We start from the raw sequence: 23,685 nt of genomic DNA, 5'->3' as shown, positions 1-23,685 counted from the left end.
TCTTTAGTTGATGTTTCGGAACCAAAATTAGTTGTCGTCTTCTTTATGTATAAAAAAATTTACACAATATTTGAAAAAATTGCCGCAATTTGTCTGTCTGAAAATATTCCGGAAAAAAGAATACAGGTTGCAACACGTCCCCTTAATCGCCTATCAGCATACTTTCTTTATCAATGTATACAAAAAAGGGCAATAACTGAAACAGGACAAAACATTCTTTCCCAGGTGAAAACGCTGCATCAACGTATGGTTAGAATACAAAATACGGGAAATTATAGCTTATAAATTCTCTCTCTTACAATCAATGAGGAGACGATTCATTTATGAATATGAAGTAGAAGAAACTCATGAAGCGTTTACAGAAGTCATCAAATTTTTGTAGAAATTATTCAAGTACGATTAAATCAAAACTTACTCTAAAATTCTACTTCGATTTCTATCCGGCTTTGTTCTCTCTGTAACTAAGAACAACAAAAATTTAGTAATTAAAGTCCGCAAAATCTATTCTGATTTACATTTTTTTTTGCAAATCAAATTTTTGGCACCGATTAAGCAAGTCGTCAGGCAAGCAATCTCAATTTCACAAAAGCAGTCAAGTGATATTCGAGATATCTGCCGCGATAGCCAGAGTGTGGTTTCCGGACTACACTCCACAGCGAATGAGAGTCTTGGTCATTGAAAATGTTCCACTGGGGCCCGCAACCTCTGGATGGCTAACAACTGACATATTTTGTTTGTTTGGTGAAATGGAATACAATGTTAATTGCAAATATTATGCTCCATCTAGGTTGACGAGGTTTTTATTGAATGAGATCATAACGAGTGCATTATATGTGATCCACTTTTACGTCGGTTTACTTATACATTGGCTTATTTTCGACATAGTTTTGAATTATGATTAATTTAAAGTTTGAGGTGGTCAACTATTTGAGCTTTAAAAACTTTCCAAAAACTATGAAAATTTTAAAAATCAAGTAAAGCTCTAAAAACTACAATGCGGGACTCAATGACATATAATAGGAGACCACAGGTCTGAAATTTTTATTTAGAGTTATTCACAGTTCACCAAAGAAAACCCCTTCCATTATACTCCAAAACCCGCCACTCGAGATTCTTGAACAAAAAACTTGACATGTTCGCCTATCGTTAAGACGAATCTATTGGTTTATTTCATTTTTTGACATATTTTAACTGGTCACTAGAAGACTTGTCTATTACCAGTACTGATGAAAACATCTTGATAAAAACACCGAAATAAAAGCTGGAAATTTTTTTGAGATGCGATTTTAGCTCGCTTAATGAGAGTTGCTTGTTTTTATGCCACTCATTTTAACATCTGATCAGACGCTGGCTCAATCATTCCCAGTCAACGATATCTCTTAAAAACCAATAGTATTGCGATAACACATTTGCTGAGAACTTCGTAATGCCGATTGTTCGAATTATCAATAATACTCTAATACCTCAAAAAAGCAATTTGTCGAAAATAAGAATGACTATCTTATTTTTAAAACTAACATCATAATACTTTCAAAGCGTCATACATGCAATTTAATTTGGCAACAAACAATTTTATCAAAACTAAACTTCTTTCACATGCATTTGATCAAGTGGCTGGCATCTTCCGTCCACAAACTGGGCGTTCAATCTACAAGTTTGCCACTATAACCAAAAAGCTGAAATCTTCTACGTCTGACAAGCACAATACTTCATGGGGGTTCGGGGTGCTCGATTGGGGGCGTTGACTGGTCAATCTTCGTGATTTGACTTAAGATTTGTTCTCTGGATTTTGCTCTTTGTGTTTTAATTAGCTTGAAATTATGGTTTTCACATGTCATTTTGCTCCTTGATTTCTTGCGTTATGAATCAGCATTTTTTTACAACAATTATTACATTTTATATTACAATTTTACAATTCAATATATTGTAATTATACAATATTATAAGCGTCAAAATATGAGGAAGTATCGATGTCCATAACATTCATGAGGTCTGGCTTAAAGAGAACAAGTGCTAAATTCACAGCCAGGCCAGTTAAAAGAACTGGGTCGGTTTTTACTTCTCAATTTCTAGCAGTGTCGTCGCGGACAGTGAAAGTCCAGGTTCTCCAGTACCCAACTCATATCGTTTACTGCAAGCTTGGTTTCCGAATTAGTCCTCTTCCTTCCAGCGCTCAGAGTAAGTACGGATTTTTGGATCATCCTCCTCTATATTGCTTCCAAAAGCTATCTTTTCGGTGTCCAGATTTTCGTCCTTAACTACGAGTTGTCGTTGAATACATAGACTATTCTGCTGGGGAAGGCTCGATAAATCAATAAGTGATATGGAGTCTGCGGATCCTCATCTCCGTTTTCGCTTGTGACGTGCGTCAAAAGGCGTGAGTTGATTAGACACTGTTAGCTGGATTACGAACACTGTAGCGCAACAAACCCGATGAGGCGGGATGAGTTTTGGCAAGTTAGAGATTGAAGCTGTTAAAGCTAAAAAGATATTTAAGAGAATAAGAATTAATTTTAGGAGATTTAAAAGAGAAGAGAATTGTGAAGATATAGCAAAAATCGCTCGTATATATAGTCAGAAAAACAAATATAGTATTTACAAGTTACATTTTTGAAGAGGTTAACATATCAAAAATGAGGCGATTTTGGTGTGTGCGATGTGGTAACATTTTTTTACATGCATAAAATTATTTCACATTTAAGGATTTCACGTAGTTCCAAGATCATCTAAGTAGATCTAGTAAATAACAACATTTCTGAAATTCGCCGCTTTAGCTCATTTCATATTATCAAAACTACTCTGCGTTATTCAGTTTGTCATATTGGTCTGGTTAGTAACATTAATTCATAGAGGCTGTTTAAGCAAATCTAATACTCTAAGATATTTCTAAGTTCTTTCGCTAAGTTCTTTATGCTTTAATAGACACCTTCTTTCTGTGACGATGGTTGATAAGACGTCCCAAGTCAAATTTGCGGATCCGAGATCCCAAAAAAGAGCTCGTTTCACTGTACGAGCCACCCCCGATCCTCTTTTTATTGTGCGCACGTGCCCTTCTGTTCCTTGATTTCTTTTGTTATGAATCAATATTTTTTATGTTAACAATTATGACTTTTTGGGGTAATTGTGATAAGCGCCAAAGTACACAAATTTTTTTCCTACCTCTGCCTCTGCATTGACTGTTTATGCACTTTTCGGATCTATTCTGTCCCTCCCCCCCCCTGTTTTTACGCCTCCCCAGTTACAAATTATATGTTGTTATATAGCACGTTACTATGTTAAAAAATAGCAAGTGCGCTTGAGGGGGGGGGGGGGGGGGGGTAAAAGATATAAGCCCACTAAGCTGGGGGGGGGGGGGGGGGTGGGCAAACAGAATAGATCCCAGTTTTTATATATTGGGTCCCTTATAATCCTGCTCTTGTCATTGAGAGTTTTGATAACCAAACCTAGGCTTGATATGTCTATTTGATATGTCATTTTGGCTGCTCTAAGGTTATTAATTATCAAATTTTAGCTCTGAAAATATTGCCTATTCCAATCACACTAAGGCTCGTTTGGTATCATTTTTGATCAGACTTTGGCTCATTCGATTTAGCTCTTTATTAGCCGACTTTATCTTGTTCGAAATCAGGCACGCTTATACTCGTAAAATTTCTAAAATTGAGGCAGACTTTAAATAATTTTTAATTTTTTTTCTACCCCACCTCCCAAACACACGCCCCAACACATGCACACCATAACTTCCTGATTCGTTTTTGATAGTCTGATCTTCTTAAGCCATTTCGAAAGATGACTTCGACCTGAGATTCCATGAAAGTTGCCATCGCAACGTGCACTTACGCAATCTGTAGTTCTAATTAATTATGTTATCTCGAAATATCATAACTACTTTTTGATATTTATTTGGTCATCGCATGCTTATTTAAAACTCCATCATGCAGTGACTTCTAAAAGTAACTATTTTACGTCTGAAAAAATTTTTTTTCCAGAAAATTAAATCTACTTAAATTGGCTACATTAAGTTGAGTAAATTTCATCACAAATTATTTTATGCAAAGAAATGCCCAAATTCAAAGCAACATCCGCTTTGCAAATCGGTAAATGTACACAAAACAACTGATAAATACTTCTGTCCAAATTTTCTAAAACATCTGATGACGTCATCAATTGCTGACTCGTTACCAAGAACAGTTCGTTTCTCCAAACTAGATCGGTGGCCCGACTTGATCGAAGTGTAAAATTGGTGGCATCGAAAGCCAGTTTAATTTTTCGAATCCACCTCATATTTTGTTTTCCCAAATCCAGTTTAGGGCATAAACTGAATCCTGTGGTTTTGTTTGTGTGAATGAAAAACAAAAGAGACGGAAATCTTTCGAGCAGTTTTTTCAGCTTTTCGTGAACTAGTTGTGATTCTTTTTGAACTGAGTTTGATCTCGAGAACAAGGATTTCTGCAGCTTGTCAACACTGATGCTGAAAAAACATCAAATGCAAAACTTGCTTTTAATTCTGCCCGTTATACACAAAAAACTTCTTGCTGAAATTTTCTCTCAAAAGTTTATTCAAATTTATAAAACTGATCTAAGTTAAAAAAAAGAATTTAATGCCAGTTCTTTTGCAATTGAATAGGTTGAACTAAAATTAGATTTAAAAAGAAAGCTCGCTTGTTCTGTGCATAGCACAGAATGTTCCCACATTCGGATTTCAAAGCATAACAAATCAAATCAATGTAGGGAAAACTATATTGCAGAAACGTTTGTTTTACCACCAAACAAAGTTTTTATCAAGTTTGTCTCACATAATTATCCCATGTTTTTTCATGCGCAATCTCCTAAACGGTGTTTTGCTACAACTAAGGAATTAAATAACGTGTAGACTTCAAACTGATGCTTAGCAGTCGTATAAACAAGGACAAAATCCAGTGAAATGAATCAATCTGTTTAAAAAGTACATAAACATAGCAGGACGGGTCCTGCAGAATAATTCAAGAAAACAAAAACAAATATAATTCAATTCGAACTAACTGACTGCTTTCAGGACTACTGACATGTTCAGTTAATGATAAAGCAGATGAGTTACACAATTGAGAAAGAAGAGCCAAATACACTATTTGAAGCCCGTGCTTTCATAGTAAATAAAATTTTTGTTAATACACAGATTGATATAGGAACCATAATGACACAACCCACCACAATAAGAAGTACTGCGGAGAGCTGAAGAGCGGGAAACAATATCAAATTTGGTTGGACTTCTTGAACAAGGTAGCGTCTCATTTGTTCCAAAACATCTAATTTTTAAAGCTTTAATTATGACAAAGTAGAACATCTTGAGAATATTTTTTTATATTAAAGCGCTTATTTAGTAAGAAAGTTTTGGTAGTTCTTATACCACTGAAAAGGAAAAAAGACCTTAAAGCACCATACCATAAAAAAACAGTTTTATGATGTAGTTTTAGCTTTAATACCCAGAACAAAAATGTTATTATCATATGAGCATCAAATCTGAAAGTTAGAATTCTCTAAAAAATGACAATTTTGATAGGACAATAAGCTACATAAAGGCAGGGTCAAAAAGCAGATAATATTTGTAGCAGAGAGTTTTTCAGAACTTTTAATGGTTTCTGTCCGTCAATGGTGAATAAAAACTGAACTTTTTGTAGATATAATTGTTAAATTTGTTTCCTGGAAAAACAAAGCTAAAAATTTTTTTTAAAAATGAGACGGAACAAATTACTGTAATTCAAAAACGGAAACACTTTCAGTAACTTGAGGGGAAACTAAGCAAAACAAAGAGAAAAATGTCAGAATAAAACTCAAATATTAAATTGTTCTGTTTTGAGAAAACCCTCATTTCTAATCAGTTTAACTCCTTGATTATGGTAAAGCAGATTGCCCAAAACGGGCCTCTTATCAAAACAAATTATCATCAGTTATGATAGCCAGTCAAGCCGTCAAAACGACTGAATAAGAGAACTATAATTAAGTAGTATTAACATTTTTTTCGAAACTATTACTTTCAATTGGTTTTCTAAAAAAAATTATAAAAACCATAAAAAAAGATTCATATAGTTGAAGCTAATCAGTGATAGAATCTCCTCATTATTTTTAGAAACTCGCCAAAACTTGATTATCTCCGATATAGCTTTCCGGCCCCAACGCCTAATGCTTTTAGTTATCTGTGCTGCTTCAATTTGTATAATCTTTCTGCTACTTGATGTACCACCTCAAATTTGACTCCCAACTGGCCTCAAAAACATCAAAAAATATGAAAAGTAAAATAGACTGCACCCAAAACGAAAAAAAAAGATATTGCTACTCAATAATAACCAACAGATTATCTGGAGCTGCTTCTAACAACTCATGTTTGTTGTTTTTTAGGAACTGACACAAATATGAGACCAATTTCACTAGTGGCTTAGAATATGATCAAAGTTTCAAAATTGGCAAAGTACCTGATTCATTTTTGATTTCGCAGTGTAGTCTAAGAATGAAAAGTGAGGCGTTGTTGATTGATTTAGGGTCAACCGTGCATGCGCAAAAAGGGAAAGTATCACTAAAACTAAAAAATTCTCTATTTTTCTACCTTTTCGCATGAATTACTTTTGTGGTTTTTACATTCTTAGGTTTTTTTTTCAAAAATTTTCCAAAGATAATTTTTTTCAAAGATTTTCTGACTGATTATCAAGATATAAACAAAAAAACGAATGGAAGATTGAATAAAGTGTTAAGTTATCACAGTTGAGGTACCGGTTAAAAATTCATAAAAGCGTCTAAAAATTGGCTGAAAATTTGACGCAAATATTTTCATCAAAAATGCATTTTTTTAATTTCTGTTTGGAGACATTGACAAAACGATAAGAAACTTGTTTTTCAAGAATAGCCTTGAAGAAAACCGCTAGCTGTCATATTTGATAAAATTCTATCAAATTTTTACCAAAATTTGACCAAAAGTTAGGATAAATTGCCCAAAATTTTGGGTAGAAAATGTTATGATTTTTCCAAAACAAAATGCGAAATTCCTAAAATTTCTCCCTGTAGTGAAATTCTAGACGCAGAGAGCTTCATATTTATACTACATATGCTAGTCTGGGACGCCCTCAATAAAAGCAAAAAATATTGTCTGAGCAAAAAATTGGGGCTAGCATAAAGTTCTCACATTTTTTTCAAAAAGTGTGGGAACAAAAAAAAACTTAAAATTTAACTCCCAATTGCTGCTCAGCAAAACTTTTGCAATAATTCCAGATTAAAGCTTTTGTTTTGTAATGTTCCTGCGTTTTCACGTTGTTTTCACAATTTGCATTGTATACTAAACTGATATCAAACTTTGCATCTTTCTTTCATGTTATTTTTAAACATCACATTTTAAACAAATTTATAACTTGAGAATACAAACCAACCTCAGTTTGTTAATTTGGCCTCTAAGCATGTGAAATGAAGACTCCAAATCATCTTCATTCAACTCCACTCGGCCGAAATCCTGTCCCAGAAACAGTTTCTCATAACAGTGTTTAGTTGCGTAGAGAACATCGTAGCATTTGGCCAGTTGTTTGTTCCTATTGTAGAATGTTTTGTTTTCGGTAGCAGTGCTTATGAAGTAGTTGAGAATTGAAGTGAGGAATTGAGCACTTGCATCCGATTCGGGATCTAGAGTGGCGAGGAGTTTTGTCAGTTTGGTAACAATTTCTGAAAATAAAACAGAAAAATTCAAAAAGAATGCGTTGTAGAATTCATTGTTTATGATGTCTATGAACTTTGCTTCCTAACTAGATTAGATTACATTTAATTTCAGATGTCAGAAGATTTCAAATAATTATTTACCAAAAACATTAATTCAATTCACCACCTTGGACACCTTTATTAATTTATTTGGCAATACTGCGTAAAATTACATCCAAAACAATGAGTTAGCGAAACCATCTGGCTATCAACACCTCGCTGAATTTACCCCGAAATTATTTGAATTTGAATTTGAATTTGAATTTGAATTTCTCCTGTTAATTTATAAAGCACGCAGAAGTTGTGGACACAGCAGAATCCACTATTAAAAATCCATAAATCCAAAGTTTCATCAGGAGTGGACGCTTGCAAATACTAACGTATCTTAATTAAGCGCCGAGATTTTATTTAAAGACAAATTTTTTTTAACATACCGTTTTGAATGATCAAGATATATTCAAGTGCATTGACTAGTTTTTTAACTTTTATACAGGACATGGTCTCTTGTTCCAGCTCAGGTAGTATTTTTTGTTTCAATAGAAAATTTATCAAAATTCTACCGCGATAACCCAGAGATGTCCGAGTTGAAATTCTTTTTGACGTTTTTGTTTGTATAATGCGAGTGGTTTTCGAGCGAGTATTGTACGAAAATTTTTGATTTGCGGTCAAAATCTCATTCATCATTTTGTTTGAATGCAACCCAAAGTATGATTTAAGGCTGAATGAAAGCAGATGTTTTATGTATAATTCACAAATTGTCAAAATTTTGAACTCGAATAAAGTATCAAAGATGGAGTCACTTGGTTTCTTTCTAAAGACAATTCTCAAAATTTTCTTTTGTAACTGTTCAATTTTTTGAAGCCTATTTAACGTTGTTTCACCATAAATAAGAAGTCCATACTCAAATATTGGTACCACCGTAGTTTTGTAGACCATCAAAACGGTGTTGCGACTGCAAGTTCTCCTTAGCCTTGCAATTATTCCGATCCACTTCTTTAATTTTAAACAAGTGGATTCCACATGTGTTTCGAAAGTTAAATTCGCGTCTAAAATTACTCCTAGATATTTGTAGGTATTGCACTTCTGAACTGGGCAATTTTGTATGTTTGTGTTTGCTTTAGTTTCAAAAAAATTCATTACAAAAGTTTTTGACTCGTTTAAAACCAATTTTTATTGATGTAGATAATGTGAAACTGAATGAAATTCAGTAATTAATTCTTCAGAGGTTGGTTTTCTTTTGAAAAGGGAGCTGGTTGAAAAAGAAGCTGGTATCATCGGCAAAAAAATACGGAGTGGATAATTTACAAGCGTCCATAAAGTCATTAAAGTACAGTATAAACAATACAGGACCCAGATTAGAACCTTGAGGAACTCCATTTTTTACTATTAGTTCTTTCGATATTCTATTTTTCTATATAACACACTTTGTTCTTGATTTGAGGTACGAAGAAAACCAGCTTAAAACCTGACCCCTAATTCCAAAGTTTTCTAATTTTTTCAACAGCAGCAAGTGATTTACAGTGTCGAATGCCTTTTTCAAATCTAGGAAGACCCTGGTGCTATTGTTCCCTATTTCTTTTTCCAACCTTTTGTTTTCCACTACATTTACGAGTGCATCAATTGTTGATCTCCGATTACGGAAACCAAACTGATTTCCACCAAGAATTTTGAATTTCTCTATGTAGTTGAGAATTTTGATTTTAATAATTTTTTCAAATATTTTTCCAAAAGACGGCAAAATCGAAACTGGTCGATAGTTATTGGCATCAGTTTTTAATCCCGTTTTGAAATATGGTTGGATAGCTATTTGGGAAAACTCCGCTCAAAAACAATTCGTTGATATAATTAACTAAAAATGGGGCTGAAGTTCTGTCAAATCTCTTAATGAAGGTGTTAGTGATCAGATCCACACCATGCGAAAAATAATTTTGTAGGCTGGCTATTTGTGAAAGCACTTCTACTATATTTGTTTCATGTAGCATCATAGATTGTTCTTCAGCATAATTAGATAAAGGAAAGCTTATTTGAGGTAATTTGCTTACTATTTCATCTGCAACATTTACAAAATGTTCATTGAAATAATCAGCTATGCTACTGGGGTCATCAGTTCCAATATTATTGAAAACAAGGTTATAACTCACATCACTTCTTCTGTTCCGGCCTATCAATTTGTTTAAGATTTTGTACATTTTCCTTGAGTCCCTACCACAGTTTTGAAATTTGTTTTGCATGAAATTCTTTTTGGTGTCGTTCATGATTTGAGTGCTCTTGCTTTTCAGTTGAAGATATCTATTTTTATCGATGTTGTTTTTTGTTCTCAACCATTTTTTTTGCATTGTTTCTCTTCGCAAAAAGATTTTTTAATCGATTTGTGACCCATTGATTCCTATTTTTCTTTTGTTTTATTTCAACCAAAGGCTGGTGTTTGTCGACTGCAAAATGTAAACAGTTACAAAATGCGTTGAAAGTTTGATCCGTATTGTTGTTTTGAAATATGATTAAGTTGTTTTCCAGTTCCTTTTTGTATTTTTCAAACAGTATTTTGTTGTTGAAGGCAGACATACTGCGACGTATAGATGCTTTTATCTTGGGTTTAATCATACTTTTTGTTAGACTGAAACATACTGGATAATGATCTGTGATGTCGTAACTGATAGAATTTACTATGCATTGATTTTTGTTGATATTTGTCAGAAAAAAATCGAGGGATGATTTTGTTGTTGACGTTTCTCTAGTTATACCCAAATCGATTAGGTTTATACCGTTACTAGAGATAACATCTTCAAATCGCTTTTTTAGTGGAGTCAGAAATAGTTGATCTATATTGAAGTCTCCTCATATGATAAGATTTTGGTTCGCATCCACCATAGTCTCAAGATAGCTGTCAAATTCAGTCAAGAACTAATTTTTATTGAACCCAGGGGGAACATAGTATGTAATCAAAATATAGTTTTCGTTATTTGTTCTAATTTTTATACCCAGGCTCTCATCATAGTTCGTTGCAAAGCTATCTAACAGTAGAATATCCTCCCTCCAAAACATGGCTACACTTCCAACAATTCCCACCCTGTTTTTAGCATTTATTTCTGATAACCTGATATATTGAAGTGTTTTTCATGAGAACCCTCTTGTATCCAAGTTTCAACAAGACAAATCACAGTTGGTAGGGACTCAAATGTTTTGCAAAAAAACTTGAAGTTCCTCAAGGTGTTTGTTTAGAGACCGGATATTAACAAGCAAGACTGTGAATGTTAGTTTTTTGATGCATAACTTTTGTTTTGCTGAAATGAAACACCGTACATATTTTGTTTCTTTGTTCATAGGTATATCATTTCCATTGTTTGTTGCGTCCATATCAGGCGAAAAAGCATAGGTTCTTTTGTTATTCATGAATGGAGTACCATTTTGAATAATTTGCAAACTCTTTTGTTGTCTCCTTTGATAATCCGGGAGCTCGCTGATGTCATCAACTGATTGATATCTTTCACCATCAAAAGCCATAAGTGTGATTTCTTAATCTTATAGTGAATGTCCAGTTCTCGAGCTGTTTTTTCAATGATAACATCCTTTTTCGCCAGTCGTTCATGAATGAAAATAGGATTCCCCATCAAATTTCTCAGACCTCTTCACATCATTAAAAATGCTATTAAAGTATCAGGCAACACTTGTTTCTTACAAAATTGTGATCCTTATTTATGAACATAACCAAAATCAAAAATTGAATCATTTATCAAAATTTTTTTTAAGAAAAGTAACATTATATTTTTAAAAATTTTTTTTTCTGTGCAGGCAAGGTAACTATCGTAAATTCTCTAACAATTTTTTTGGAAAAGTATCTATCACTAGCTAATTGTAAGTTTTTACGCTAAAAATAATTCGCTTAGCTTGACATGAGGTGCGGTTGTCCAGTGCAATTTGAAATTTATAGACACCAAAAAAGGGGTATAAATAGCAATTATAAATGTTCATACTCCAGCGCGGGGGGCGTTGTACAGTTTTTTTAGTATTAAGTACAAAAGAAACTGAAAGAAACCTTGTTGTTTTGTTTTTAATTCTTCTGCAGAGAACAATGGGTCCTGCAGCTGTGAAATATAAGCTTGAACACCACAAATTATTGATTCAAGGTCAAAAGCGCATTGACGGTTGAAATCATCATCAGCTGGTGCTCCAAAAACAATCACAATGTCGTGGCGGTCAAATGGTTTGAAGAAAATGACGTAATAGTGCTCCAATTTCTGAAGGTTGTTTTGTGTGGCTTTGGGGTGTGACTTGCGATTCGGTGAAAGACAGACTCGAAATACGTGGTTTGTTTTCTGTCTGAAGTCCTAAAATATAAAACATGGTTGGCAGATAAATTTAGCAAACATTTACTCAATAAAAGTTACCCATTAAAAATACTCAATAAAAACTTACGCAAAAAATACTCATTAAACGTACCCGGCAGATTGCCGGAAAATAGCCGCGATTAATTCCAGGACCAAGATTAGCCCCGAAACAAGTAAAGAAAAGAAAATGAAATAAAAAAGTCTGTTGCAAAAATATCGGGAGAGACGTTATCATCATTGGAAATGATATTCGTGCTTACTCATGTCTCTTAATGAGAACATAGGAGGATTAGTATCAATAACAGGAAGCATTAGAGTTGGTAACTTAGACTAATTTATACGAAATCTAAGAAACAGACATTTAAACTAGAGCTCTGTGAGTTCTTACCGTTTGTTATTTTGATTTCGTTCTTTGACATTGACTTCGTTCATTTTATGTTTGTTTCGCTGATCAACTGCTCTTTGCGTTTGAATTTCTGGGTCGTTCCCAATATAGCCCCGTCAACGTGATGGTCATATAAACTGTAGCCCCCATCGTTATAATTATACCATTAATGTGGGGCTAAAATTTTGTGGGTCGGGGGACTATATTGTGAAAGACCTGATTTTTTTTAAAATCCGAATGAATGAAGAATGAAACTAGCCTAGCGAAATTATTTCACGAAAAATGTAGAAAAAGCGGCAAAGTTAGGTACCCAGAAACAAATTTTTATTTGACGTTGTAAAGAAGTTATCAAAAAATATCTACTCAATTTTTAGTTTAACGGTGTGGATGAGAGGGGAAGATATTGGGGCATGCGGGTGGGGGCAGGAGTAGGTGTGGGTGTAGGGTCAGGTGGTTGAGGGGGCGTAGGTGTTTGAGGGAGTAGGTGGTTGAGGGGGGATGGCTGATGGTTAGGGGTGTCTGTAGTTTGATAATTAGAGTAGGGAGGAGGTACTGTTGTGGTAAGAAAACTTCTCAAAAAGACATGTCGACCTTAAATATTATCACCTTTATTGTTTATTAGAAACTACGGTATTGCTAAAGAGCAATGTTCCAAAACAGAGGTCAAGGTCCTAATACAGAAGATCAGTTTTGCGAAAAAAAAATTGAAGTCTCGAATAAATTTGCTTTAGCTAAGAAAACCTGTAGAAAATCAATACTCCAGTTTGAGTTGTAACAACTGAAAAGCGCAATAATAGCCGACTTGTGAGATGACGAGGCTAATAAAAATTTACTCAATAAAAATTCCTCATTTAAAATTTACTCATTGAAAATAAATCAATAAAATGTTACCCACGAAAATGCTACTCCGCGCTTTTTTGTCAGTCAGAATCTTTTAGTTGAAACTTATAATGTTCAGAATACAGTCTGTTTTGGCATAATGCACAGACCAAACTCTGTCGTTGGTTCAATTAATAGTTCAAAACATGCATTGGCTCTTTAAGACCGTTCCGGCGTCAGAAGTGTCTCCAATGCCCCGTAACCCGGGTTGACGTTTCAACTCAAAATCACAAATTTTTTTAAATTCTTTTTAAAACTGTAGTGAAACTGCGATATTTGGACTTTTGCAATGCTTTATACAAAAATGCACCTTATTGACCGCGACTCTTACAATTTGAGCAACTTTTAGCTGTGACAACCTAACACGGGAACGGACTATCCCCAAAACTTACACAAAGTGTTTTGGCAATACTCTCGCCATCTGAAACGCCAGAAAACGATCCTCTATGTGGTGTTTTGCCTCTACTAATCCGCTCTTCAAAAGCAACCGAGTCCATAAATATTGATGGACCCCTCTTAGACAAACTTGGAGATGAATCGTTGAGAAAGTCTACCAGAACCGTGTCGTCCAAAAGGTCTTCACATGCAACGTCTGCGGATCCAAATTCCTCCGGAATTGAGAAGGAAGTTCTGGTGTCAGAAAAGCGTGAATTTTGAATGCTTGTGAATGAATTTGTCTGAGTCGTTCGTCTTGGTTCGCTGAAAAGAAATGTAATTTTGTCCAGAATTGTTATTAGAAATTTATAACCGACGGAAAAAAACACCAGTTTAAACAACCGACTAACCGACTCTGGGGGGGGGGGGGGGGGTTGAGTCGAGGAGGGGATTCAAACTCTAAGAACCACCCTTCACTTCTTCACACCAAGAATTTGTGTCATCTGAATTACTTCAGTGAATCGCATACGCAGATAATTATAGAGCAGTGAGCCCCCGGGTCAAGGTTTGGCGGTGAATTTTCGTAAGAAATGCGGTGAAATGCGGTAAAAATAAATAGTTTTCACCGCGTATTTCTTACATCTTTTTGCGGTGAATCGCGGTGAATTATTATTTTTTTCACTGCGTTCACGGAGGCGGTGATTTGTTTTTCACCGCCTGATGCGATGAATTATTTCTTTCACCTCATCTAGCGGTGAAAAAAAATAGTTCACCGAATTGAGTGGTGAAAAAAAGCCGCCGTTACCGAGAACGCGGTGAAAATAAATAATTCACCGCAATTCACCGCATTCACCGCAACAATCCCAAGTCTATGAAAAAGTCCCAGATAGCTATATTTAACGAAAGCTAAAAGCATCTGAGGATATAAGTAGGTGAAAAAATGTTCAACTCAATTTGTTTTCTTGAACACAAAGCTAATTTTAGAAATAGTCAAAATCTGAGTTGAGTAAAGTAATCTTTGAGGACATTTTAGACAAAAAAGTTTTCTTTCTTTCAGAAATCAGTTTAACAAATTTTGTTCTACCGGCATTATCGTAAAATAATACTCTATACTCAATTAGGCTTTTTCTGTAATAACGATAAAACTAAAGCAGATTTTTTGCTGAAAATATATTGTATCTTGCAAGATACACCAAAAATTTCACTCATTATTTTAGTTAGCTGTAGGAAGTTAACTGTAGAAAAATGTGTTCTTTGAAATTCAAGTTATTAACAACAAGATTACTTAAACATTTGATGAAGATTGTATGTTGAAAATAAAATTCAGCAAATGTTTAAAATTTCTTTTATGCATTCGTTATTAACAAAGTATACAAACACGCTTTTCTCAGTATTCAAAGTAAAGCAATTTTGTGAGAACATGATACTTGACGCATAAGCATCTGAGTTGAGGTCTTGAAAGCTTTAATTTCTTCGCCAATAGATTGCTGCGTCAGCAGCAAAAGGGTTATTTTTTACTACTTTGTGACGCACTACTGATGGTAATTTGGTAATTCATATATATATATATATATATATATATATATATATATATATATATATATATATATATATATATATATATATATATATATATATATAGAAATAAAACGTGGACTTAACAATGATCTTTGGGAACGCAAAAAAGCCAATTTCGTCCGTATTAGGGGAAACACAGTTTGATTCAACTAAGTCTTCTCTGTTACTAAAACCGCAAAATGTAAGTATTTTTTAAGTTAAACCAGAAGACAGATTTTTAGTATCAAAATGCGTTTATCAACCCAAATAATGCAACTACTGAAATCTTTTTATCCGGATTCTCTCGGAAAAATTCAAAAACATTCGGAACAACATTAGTTGATGATCTATTTACTCGAAATACAAACTGTTTTTTTTTATTATTCCGGAACAAAATCATTTGATGGCGTTTGATAATTTCATTTGATTGTTTCAATATCATCTGATGATTGTTTGATTGTTTGAGGAACTTAGAAAACTTAATGATATAATATTACTAACATTATTTTTGTTGCCCGATCTAACGAAGGATGTAACTCCGCAATTTCAATTTTTGTTGGAAAAAATTTTCACGGAGGCCTTGATCAGGATTTGAGCTAAGATGTTCTAAGCACTGGAAAATTCGTTTTTGGCCATGCAGTCTATGCCAACATGTCTCACTGAATTTGACAGAAAAAAAAACTGTGTGACACTATTTTTAATGTTGACTTTCACAGTCCAATAGATTGTTTGCAAAGAGAAGGTTCAAGTTATCCAGCGATGTATCCACGATGACCTGATTTGCAGAACAAGTTGTGTTCATAAACATTTGATATATATTTTCCGATGTTTGAGGACGGACTTTTTAAAGCCTGACCCTTTGATTTTTAGACAAGGATGAGCAGTTTTCGTTACGAATTTACTTTGTTTCTCGTGAGAAGGGTTTCAGATCTAATAAAGTCTCCTGGATTCCTTATCCATTACTTGAAAGGTTTTCTTTCTTTCTGGATGGCTCTTTGAATTTTTTTTGTCTTGTTTCGCTGAAAAGAAATGTATTTTTGTTCAGAATTCTTATTAGAAAGTCACACCCGGCAAAAAAAATAGCACCAGTAAACAGCCGACTAACGGACTCCTGGGGGGTTCAGACGTTGGAGGAGGACGTTCAAACTCTAAGAATCGCCCTTCACTTCTTCACTCGAGAATTTATGACATTTGAATTACTTCGGTGAATCGCATACGCAGACATCTATAGAGTAGTGAACCGTAAGGCTCTAACAAAATACAATGCCCCCGGTTCTTTACTGTTTATCCCATTTCTCTGGACAAAAAGTCAATAGTGTCAAAAGAAAAGTCGGTCCCACAAAAAATTGCATTAAGAACGATCGTAGTACTATTGCAATGGCTACAAAAATTGTTTGAGAGCAACCAAAACAACATAAAGTCGAAAAAAGTGTACATTTTGCTTCAGCAGTTTGTGCAGGCAGCACGTGCTAGCATGTCAAATATGCAAATCAATAAGATATAAAACAGACTGATTCAAATTTAATTGCATCAAAGTCACTAACAATGCTGAATGCGTGCTGAGAAGTCAAATTGAAGATTAACACCTACAAATAAAATGGCTTGAACGACATTTTTGTAACTGAACTGGATAGGCTAGCTGAGGCAGTTCTCTGCAAATTTGTCAGCTCTACTATCAAATGAGAATTGATCTAATTGCAACGTTACAAATGAGATAGGAAAAAGCCCTGAACGAAACAATCCTCCTACAAAAAATGCAATTCCCAAAGAGCAAACCTCCTTTATTTCAACTAAAAGTTCTCTGTTACAAAAAATCGCAGAATGCAAGTTTTTTATGATAAACTAGACCAATTCTTTGTACCAAAAAGCGTTTATATACCCAAAAAATGCAACTACTGAGTTTTTTTAATCTAGAATCTCTCGGGTAATCACAAAACCATTCAGAAGAACATTAGTTTATAATCTGTTTGCTCTAAATCCAATTGTTCAATTTTGTTGAAATTATTCAGCAACAATATCATCTGATGACGTTTGATTGTTTCGTTTGATTGTTTTAATATCATATCATGTTTTCTAATTTTTTCAAGAAAACATAATTGTTTAAAAGTGATTTGTGTGCTAAGTTGTAAATTAACATGCTTCGGTTTTCGATGATCAACTTAAAAAATAAAAAATCATATACATCAGATATAGTTTTTGTTAAGCTCTCTCTTTTTTCAAACTATTTTCATTTTTTACAAAAGGAAAAGCTATCTCGACAAAATTTTTCTTTGCTCTTGATATTTATTTTCTGATATCCGTTTAAGAAATAACAACCAAGCGGGTCCTAAGGAGTTAACCAAGCTTCACAGAGTGCTAGTAATAGTCATCTTTGCATAAATAATTTTCAACTTTGCCCCTGTTCATGATGCCTTCTAAGTTGAGAGAAAGTTTTGCATCTTTAGTACTGTAAAGGAACCAAGTTCCTTTATATTTTATCTCCCCCCACACCCTCATTTTCCTTCCCCTACCTACACTTTCGTCCTCCAAAACCCATTCATTTCCTGATTTCCATTCCCCCAACCTATTTCCATTGAAGCTATATATTTAAGTTGATTTTATTGAAGAAGTCAGAAGTTGTTGACATTCACTTTCAATATTATTTATAGTAAGGGATTTCCCGTTTCTAACCACCACTTGTGTGCCAATGGCGCGAATTATGATGTATTTAAAAAGGTTGATTTGCTACCATGGTTGCGACTTTCAGAAATACAAATATTAATGAAAAGTTGTCTTAGTATGCAAGACTTAGGCCGACGAGCATAAACATTTCTGGCGTATCCTAGGTTCAAAAAAGGACCTTTGAAATTTGCTCGACTCAGACTGGGGAATTTTTGATTTTATAGGGGGGAACTTAGGCTTTTGACACTTAGCAAATTTAAACTCTGGTTTGATAACTTCACAAGTATTAATCAAAAACGTCACATTCATAAAAGATCCAACTGGTTTTTAATCTGGCTCTAGAAGTGAAGACTGATTTGAAAGTTCTCCTGAGAAGGACGCTTGCGTGGGATGCCTAGTCACGACAGATGGGCTAGCCTTACTTGCAGAATTGAAAGTCTTCATTTCGAAAAAGCTGGATTTTAATAGGCGTCTAGTTAAGGCTGGATCAATATAGTATCTTTCCGCGCTAGTTCTGAAAGGAGTAGGTCCTCCTCTAGGTGAAATTTAAAAGCACCACTAACACACACACACACACATTGACTTAGGATTAGTTACAAGGCCTGGTATGCCCTTGCTACATTAAGGTTTATAGGAACGTGAAGTTATTTCCCCACCAGCGTCAGTAGACACACACATTAGTCGAAAGTTAGCCGCCACAGGTTAGGGTTTTTCTATCGAGCTCGAAAAACAAATAGGCAACCCGGCAAAAAATTTTAATTGTCTACGTTTGTAAGCATTTCACTGATTAGTGAAAAAGTTTAACTCTATATAATTTATTAACGAAGCTTCATCAAACTTCACTGATTAGTGATTGCGACAAGCTAAAACATAGCAAACAAACATTAGGCAAAAAACATTAGCTAAGCACAGCAAGCAACAGCCTCATTTAAATAATAAGTTTTAACAAAAGATAGAATAGGGCTGTTACAAGGAAACATAGTGCAGTAACAGTGCAGTTTAAACATTGTAAAATAAGAAAAAACCTCTAAAACAATCAATATGCCAAACTAGTCCAAAGCATCATCAGCAACAAAGAACAGCCTAAAGCAACAACTTCAGTTGAAGGTGATAGAGTTGAACGCAGTAAAAGACCTCTTTGAAGAACAAAGCAATAGTAACGAAGGTCTAAGCATACTACGTGTAACTTTGGAACTCTTGAGGTCTCAAAAAGAGCAGTTAGACAGAAGTTGCAATGAACTCATGAAGCTACAGCTGACAAGTGAAGAGTTGACAACACTTGCTAATGAATCTGCCGAAAGAAACATAACCATGCTGAAATGCAAACAGAGAGCAAAAGCACACAGAACAGATGCAAGTGACACTGAATCTGCTTTTAACACATCAGCAGCGCCTTCCCCTAATCTATTGAGAAAACAGAACCCTTTAAGCAATAGAGCAATGAAACATCATTACGCAAGCCGCAACAATCAGGAAAATAACAACGCTGACTCGTCCGACTCCGAAGACCCTGATAATTCTCAACCTGTTCTGAACATTGAAGAGAGAGGAAGGAACCGGGAATTTCTCACAGGGGCACTGAGAACAGATGAACGATCGAGAGAAGAGAAAAATGTTCAAGGACAGAGCCGACAGGAGAGTGAGGACAGCAGAGCAGGGCATTTCCAACAACCATATTCTTTTCACAACAATAACCAGGCTGCTCCGACCATGAGCCATAGGTACACACCGCAAACCAATCAATTACCAGTGAACAATTTCAGAGGACCTGATGGACACAATAACAACGGCTATAACAACAACCTATACAATGGCTTTCCGAGTTTCCCACCAGACTGGATGCAACACCAAGCATTGATGATACAGAACACATTGAGTTTGCCTAAGATTTCAATTGACAATTTCACAGGTGATCCTCTGAAATGGCATCAGTGGTTCAGTTTCTTCAAAGCAACCATTCACAACAACAGTGGCCTCTCAGACGCCCAAAAAATGACATACCTCCAAAACTCTGTAACTCATAAAGCAAGAGATTCCATAAGTGGACACTCCTACAATGGGGATTACTACCATGAAGCCATCGCTGAATTGACCAGAAAGTTTGGCAAAACACTGCATATTGTCGCTGCATATCCGGATCAATTAGAGAAGTGGCCAAAACCCAGATAAGAGGAACCAAACACTTTTTTGAGCTTCTCGTATTTCTTGAGGAGACTTGTACAAACCTTCCGGCTCCACAACTTTGAAGCTGATCTGAAGTCTTCAGCTGTCTTGAGAATGGCCATAGACATATTGAACCCTAGCATGATAATCAGATGGAATCAACAAACAAGAAGCCAAGGCTTGCTGCAACCTAATCTTACCCACTTTGCTGATTGGATTGACTCATACGCAGAGGCGTGCGAAGACTTCTCCCCACAAAGGAACCAGAGAACCACAGCGAACACTTTTCCTAGAAGGGGGCCTTCAGATGTCTCATGTCAACTCTGCTCACAAAACCACAACCTTGGCCGTTGTCCCGAATACTTGGAAACGTCAGTGTATGACCGACAGGGTTGTGTGAGGAGGTTCAATCTGTGCCCCAGCTGTCTAAGAGGTAACGAAAAGAGTCTCTGCTAATCGGAAACAAGGTGCCTTGTGGACAGATGCAATGGCCTCCATCACTCAACGCTCCATAGGACAGATGCAAGGCAACAGCAACAAAATGCACAACCAATTGGGAACTGGAATCAAATCTCACAAAACCATGTCTTCAGAAACCAAACAAACCAAAACCAGTCAAGCTATGGACGTAACTTAATGATAACCAATGGCAGCAGACGATTTCAAACTACAACCAACAGAGTGGAAACCAGAACAAAGTGGATCTATCAGCAGCACTTCACACAGGGGCAACTGGAACAGACGTGGTTTTCACCCTCAGCCGATGAACGCGCAGAACAACGTCAACAGACAGCAGAGCAACAATCAGCGCACTGTAGCCCAACAGCAGGCAACAATTCCGCAACAAAACTACACTTGCAGCAACCAACAGGAAACTTCATGGATCACACCGCAGATACAATTGCAGGCGATACCAGTAACACTTTTCAACAGAGATCTTTGCATTGAAACCTATGCTTTGTTGGACAGTGGCAGTGACAACACTCAAATAACACAGCAGGTTACCGATGCACTTCAAGTGCAACAACCGAGAGACATAACCCTACCACTAGCTTCACTTCACGGTGATCACTCAGCTAAAACAGCAGATGCCATGATCGCCATAGGAGCATTGTGAAGCAGTTGTCTTGTGATCAGAATCCCTGTGTACGCAACAGCAATGGAGGAGCTTCGAATGGCAAGAGTTCAAATTGAAATGTTGAATGACATCTGCGGAGACCATTCTCACCTCCAGAACATAAGATTTCCAGCAATCAGAGACAACGGGATCGGAATTTTGATTGGAGCAGATGCATTCACAGCAACGGTTCCCAAACAGTTCACAACAGGACCCACTGGCACCCCATACGGAGTCAACTCTCTGCTTGGCTGGACACTGACAGGGCCCACTCCTCAGAGGTACACACAGAAGAGAGTTGGACAGTCAAACAGCACAAACATAGCACTTCTCAATCATATCAGGAGACGAGAGACGATCCAGATGAAGATCTTCTCCAACTCTTCTAGTCAATTGAAGGAGTGAACTTCAATCAGTGCTCTTCAAAGGGACAGTCTTTAGATGACAAAGAAGCTCTATCCATCCTCAATGATACCATTAAACACATTGGTGACAGATACCAGATTGGACTTCCATAGAAGAAAGACATCAAACTTCCTTACAACTACTACATGGCCAAAGTTCAGTGCCACGCTCTGCAGCAGAGACTGGAGAGGGACACAAATTTGAGAGAACCCTACGAGGAAACCATCAAAAAAGATTTGGATAAAAACTACATCACAACTGCAGACGGGAGTTGCAGACACTCTGTATGGTACCTTCCCCATCACCCAGTGATCAACAAACAGAAACCCGACAAAATCCGCAGAGTCACAAATGCTGCTTCCAAATATAAGGGTACCTCACTCAATGATGCGCTGCTGACAGGGCCGGATCTACTCTGCAACTTGCATGGATGTCTTCTCCGCTTCAGACAGTACTCAGTGGCAATCACAGCTGACATCGAGGCAATGTTCGTGCAGAGTGACATCCAACCCCAAGACCAGGACTATCTCCGTTTTCTGTGGACACAGAATGGCAATGAAAAGATCTTCAAATACAATCGACTCATTTTTGGAGCCACATGCTCACCTTCTTGTGCGGTTTTTGTTCTGCAGAAGTGTGCAAATGACCACAAACAAGAACATCCAGATGCCTACACATCAATCATGCAGCAGTTCTACATGGATGATTTCATGCAGACCTACCCTTCTGAAGAAGAGGCCCCCAGAAGTGCAGATGAGATCAAAACTGTTTTGCATACAGGAGGATTCAATCTGACAAAGTTCCTGAGCAACAGACCTGCCGCACTAGATAACCTACTGGAAGAAGACAAGCCGTTAATGAAAGCCCAAAGAACCCTTGGTCCGACGTGGAACCCCAAAACTGACAAGTTGATTTTTTCGAAACCGGAGCTTTTCTACACAGGACAACAGATGACTCAAGGAAAGGTGCTTTCAATGGCAGCTTCTCTGTTCGATCCAGTCGGACTGATTTAACCTTTTGCCATCAGAATTGGAAGCATTCTCCAAAGAATCATTAAAGAGGGAAGAAACTGGGATCAACCTGTGTCAGAATGGTACCAGCAGGAAATACAGGAGTGGATGGATGAGCTCGACAGCATGACTTCAATCCAAATTCCTAGATGCTTGATTCCCAACATCAATGGGACCCACCAACTTCACACGTTCACTGATGCCTCAATGAGTGCAATTGCTGCCATAGTTTATGTGAGGACAACCAAAGCCGATGAATCTTCCACATCCCGTTATGTGATCAATAAAACAAAAGTGGCGCCGATCAAGCAGCTGAGCATTCCAAAACTGGAACTGGAAGCAGCAACACTTGGAGCAGAGCTGGCTGGGTTCCGTGAGAGCAAGATGACAACAACCATAACCTCAAAACACTTTTGGACAGATAGCACCGCTACAATTGGATGAATACAATCCAAACAAAGACAGAAGATGTACATTGCCAACATATTGACCAAAATTCACAAGAATTCCAACCCAGACAATTGGAGACACATCCCTGGAAAGATGAATCCCGCTGACCAAGGCACATGAGGCCTCACCCCATCAGACATACCAAATCTGTGCCTTCAACTACCAGACTTTCTAAGCACACCTCAAGACTCCTGGAATTTTGCAGAGGACAGTGATCCCCACATATGCGCTACACAAGCGACACAACTTCAGACGTCGGTCATTGAGGTGGAAAAGTTTTCAACATGGCGTCGACTACTCAACTCTACTAGAATGGTGTTCCAGGCAATATTACACTTCAAGGCTAAACTCCGAAATAGAAGACAAAACGAATCACCTGGGACCTCCAACACTGACAATTTTGCATCAGATTAGAGCGGGGCAAGGAACTACCTCATCAAAACGTCCCAAAACGAGTTTTTCTCAGGAACAACTTCTACTCTATTGAAGGAAAGCAATCTCGATAAAGGAGACAAGCTGATGTCCTTCACTACCTTTCTAGATGACATCGGACTCTTGAAGGTGGGAGGAAGACTCAACAAGGCACCTCTAACCTACAGTGCAAAATATCCCCTCGTTCTCCATAGCAGGAGCAGAATTGCAGGGCTG

The 23,685-nt window shown here is 36.5% G+C and overlaps 3 protein-coding genes across 3 annotated transcripts in view; 1 reads left to right on the top strand and 2 right to left on the bottom strand.

Annotated features, from left to right (window-relative positions):
* Positions 1-23,685, bottom strand: part of LOC142351437 (uncharacterized) — a 376,474-nt gene that overhangs the window by 133,851 nt on the left and 218,938 nt on the right. The window lies entirely within an intron of this gene.
* Positions 2,414-14,422, bottom strand: LOC142351701 (uncharacterized). The gene is made up of 5 exons (XM_075403845.1): positions 14,418-14,422; positions 13,692-13,998; positions 11,744-12,035; positions 7,392-7,677; positions 2,414-2,480 (listed from the first exon to the last, which is right to left on the bottom strand). Exons 1-5 carry the CDS (start codon positions 14,420-14,422, stop codon positions 2,459-2,461), a joined length of 912 nt encoding a protein of 303 aa, XP_075259960.1. The 3' UTR covers positions 2,414-2,458.
* On the top strand, positions 21,724-22,590 carry LOC142351700 (uncharacterized). Its single transcript, XM_075403844.1, has one exon. The coding sequence runs from the start codon at positions 21,724-21,726 to the stop codon at positions 22,588-22,590; it is 867 nt and encodes a 288-aa protein (XP_075259959.1).

Source organism: Convolutriloba macropyga, chromosome 13 (assembly GCF_964194025.1).
Source record: "Convolutriloba macropyga chromosome 13, txConMacr16.3, whole genome shotgun sequence".
Lineage (NCBI taxonomy): Eukaryota > Metazoa > Xenacoelomorpha > Acoela > Convolutidae > Convolutriloba > Convolutriloba macropyga.
Note: the sequence above shows the minus strand (reverse complement) of the source record. Positions and strands in the feature narration are given on the sequence as shown.

What these genes read in the sequence shown, in the direction of transcription:
- LOC142351701 (XM_075403845.1), bottom strand. An exon ending in ATTAAAAACAAAACAACAAG is followed by an intron (nt 7,678 to 11,743) that starts GTTTCTTTCAGT and finishes TTTTATTTTCAG; the next exon opens with AAATTGTTACCAAACTGACA. An exon ending in GGCCAAATTAACAAACTGAG is followed by an intron (nt 2,481 to 7,391) that starts GTTGGTTTGTAT and finishes ATATCTTTTTAG; the next exon opens with CTTTAACAGCTTCAATCTCT.
- LOC142351700 (XM_075403844.1), top strand. Translation starts at nt 21,724, where the DNA reads ATGGCCAAAGTTCAGTGCCACGCTCTGCAGCAGAGACTGGAGAGGGAC.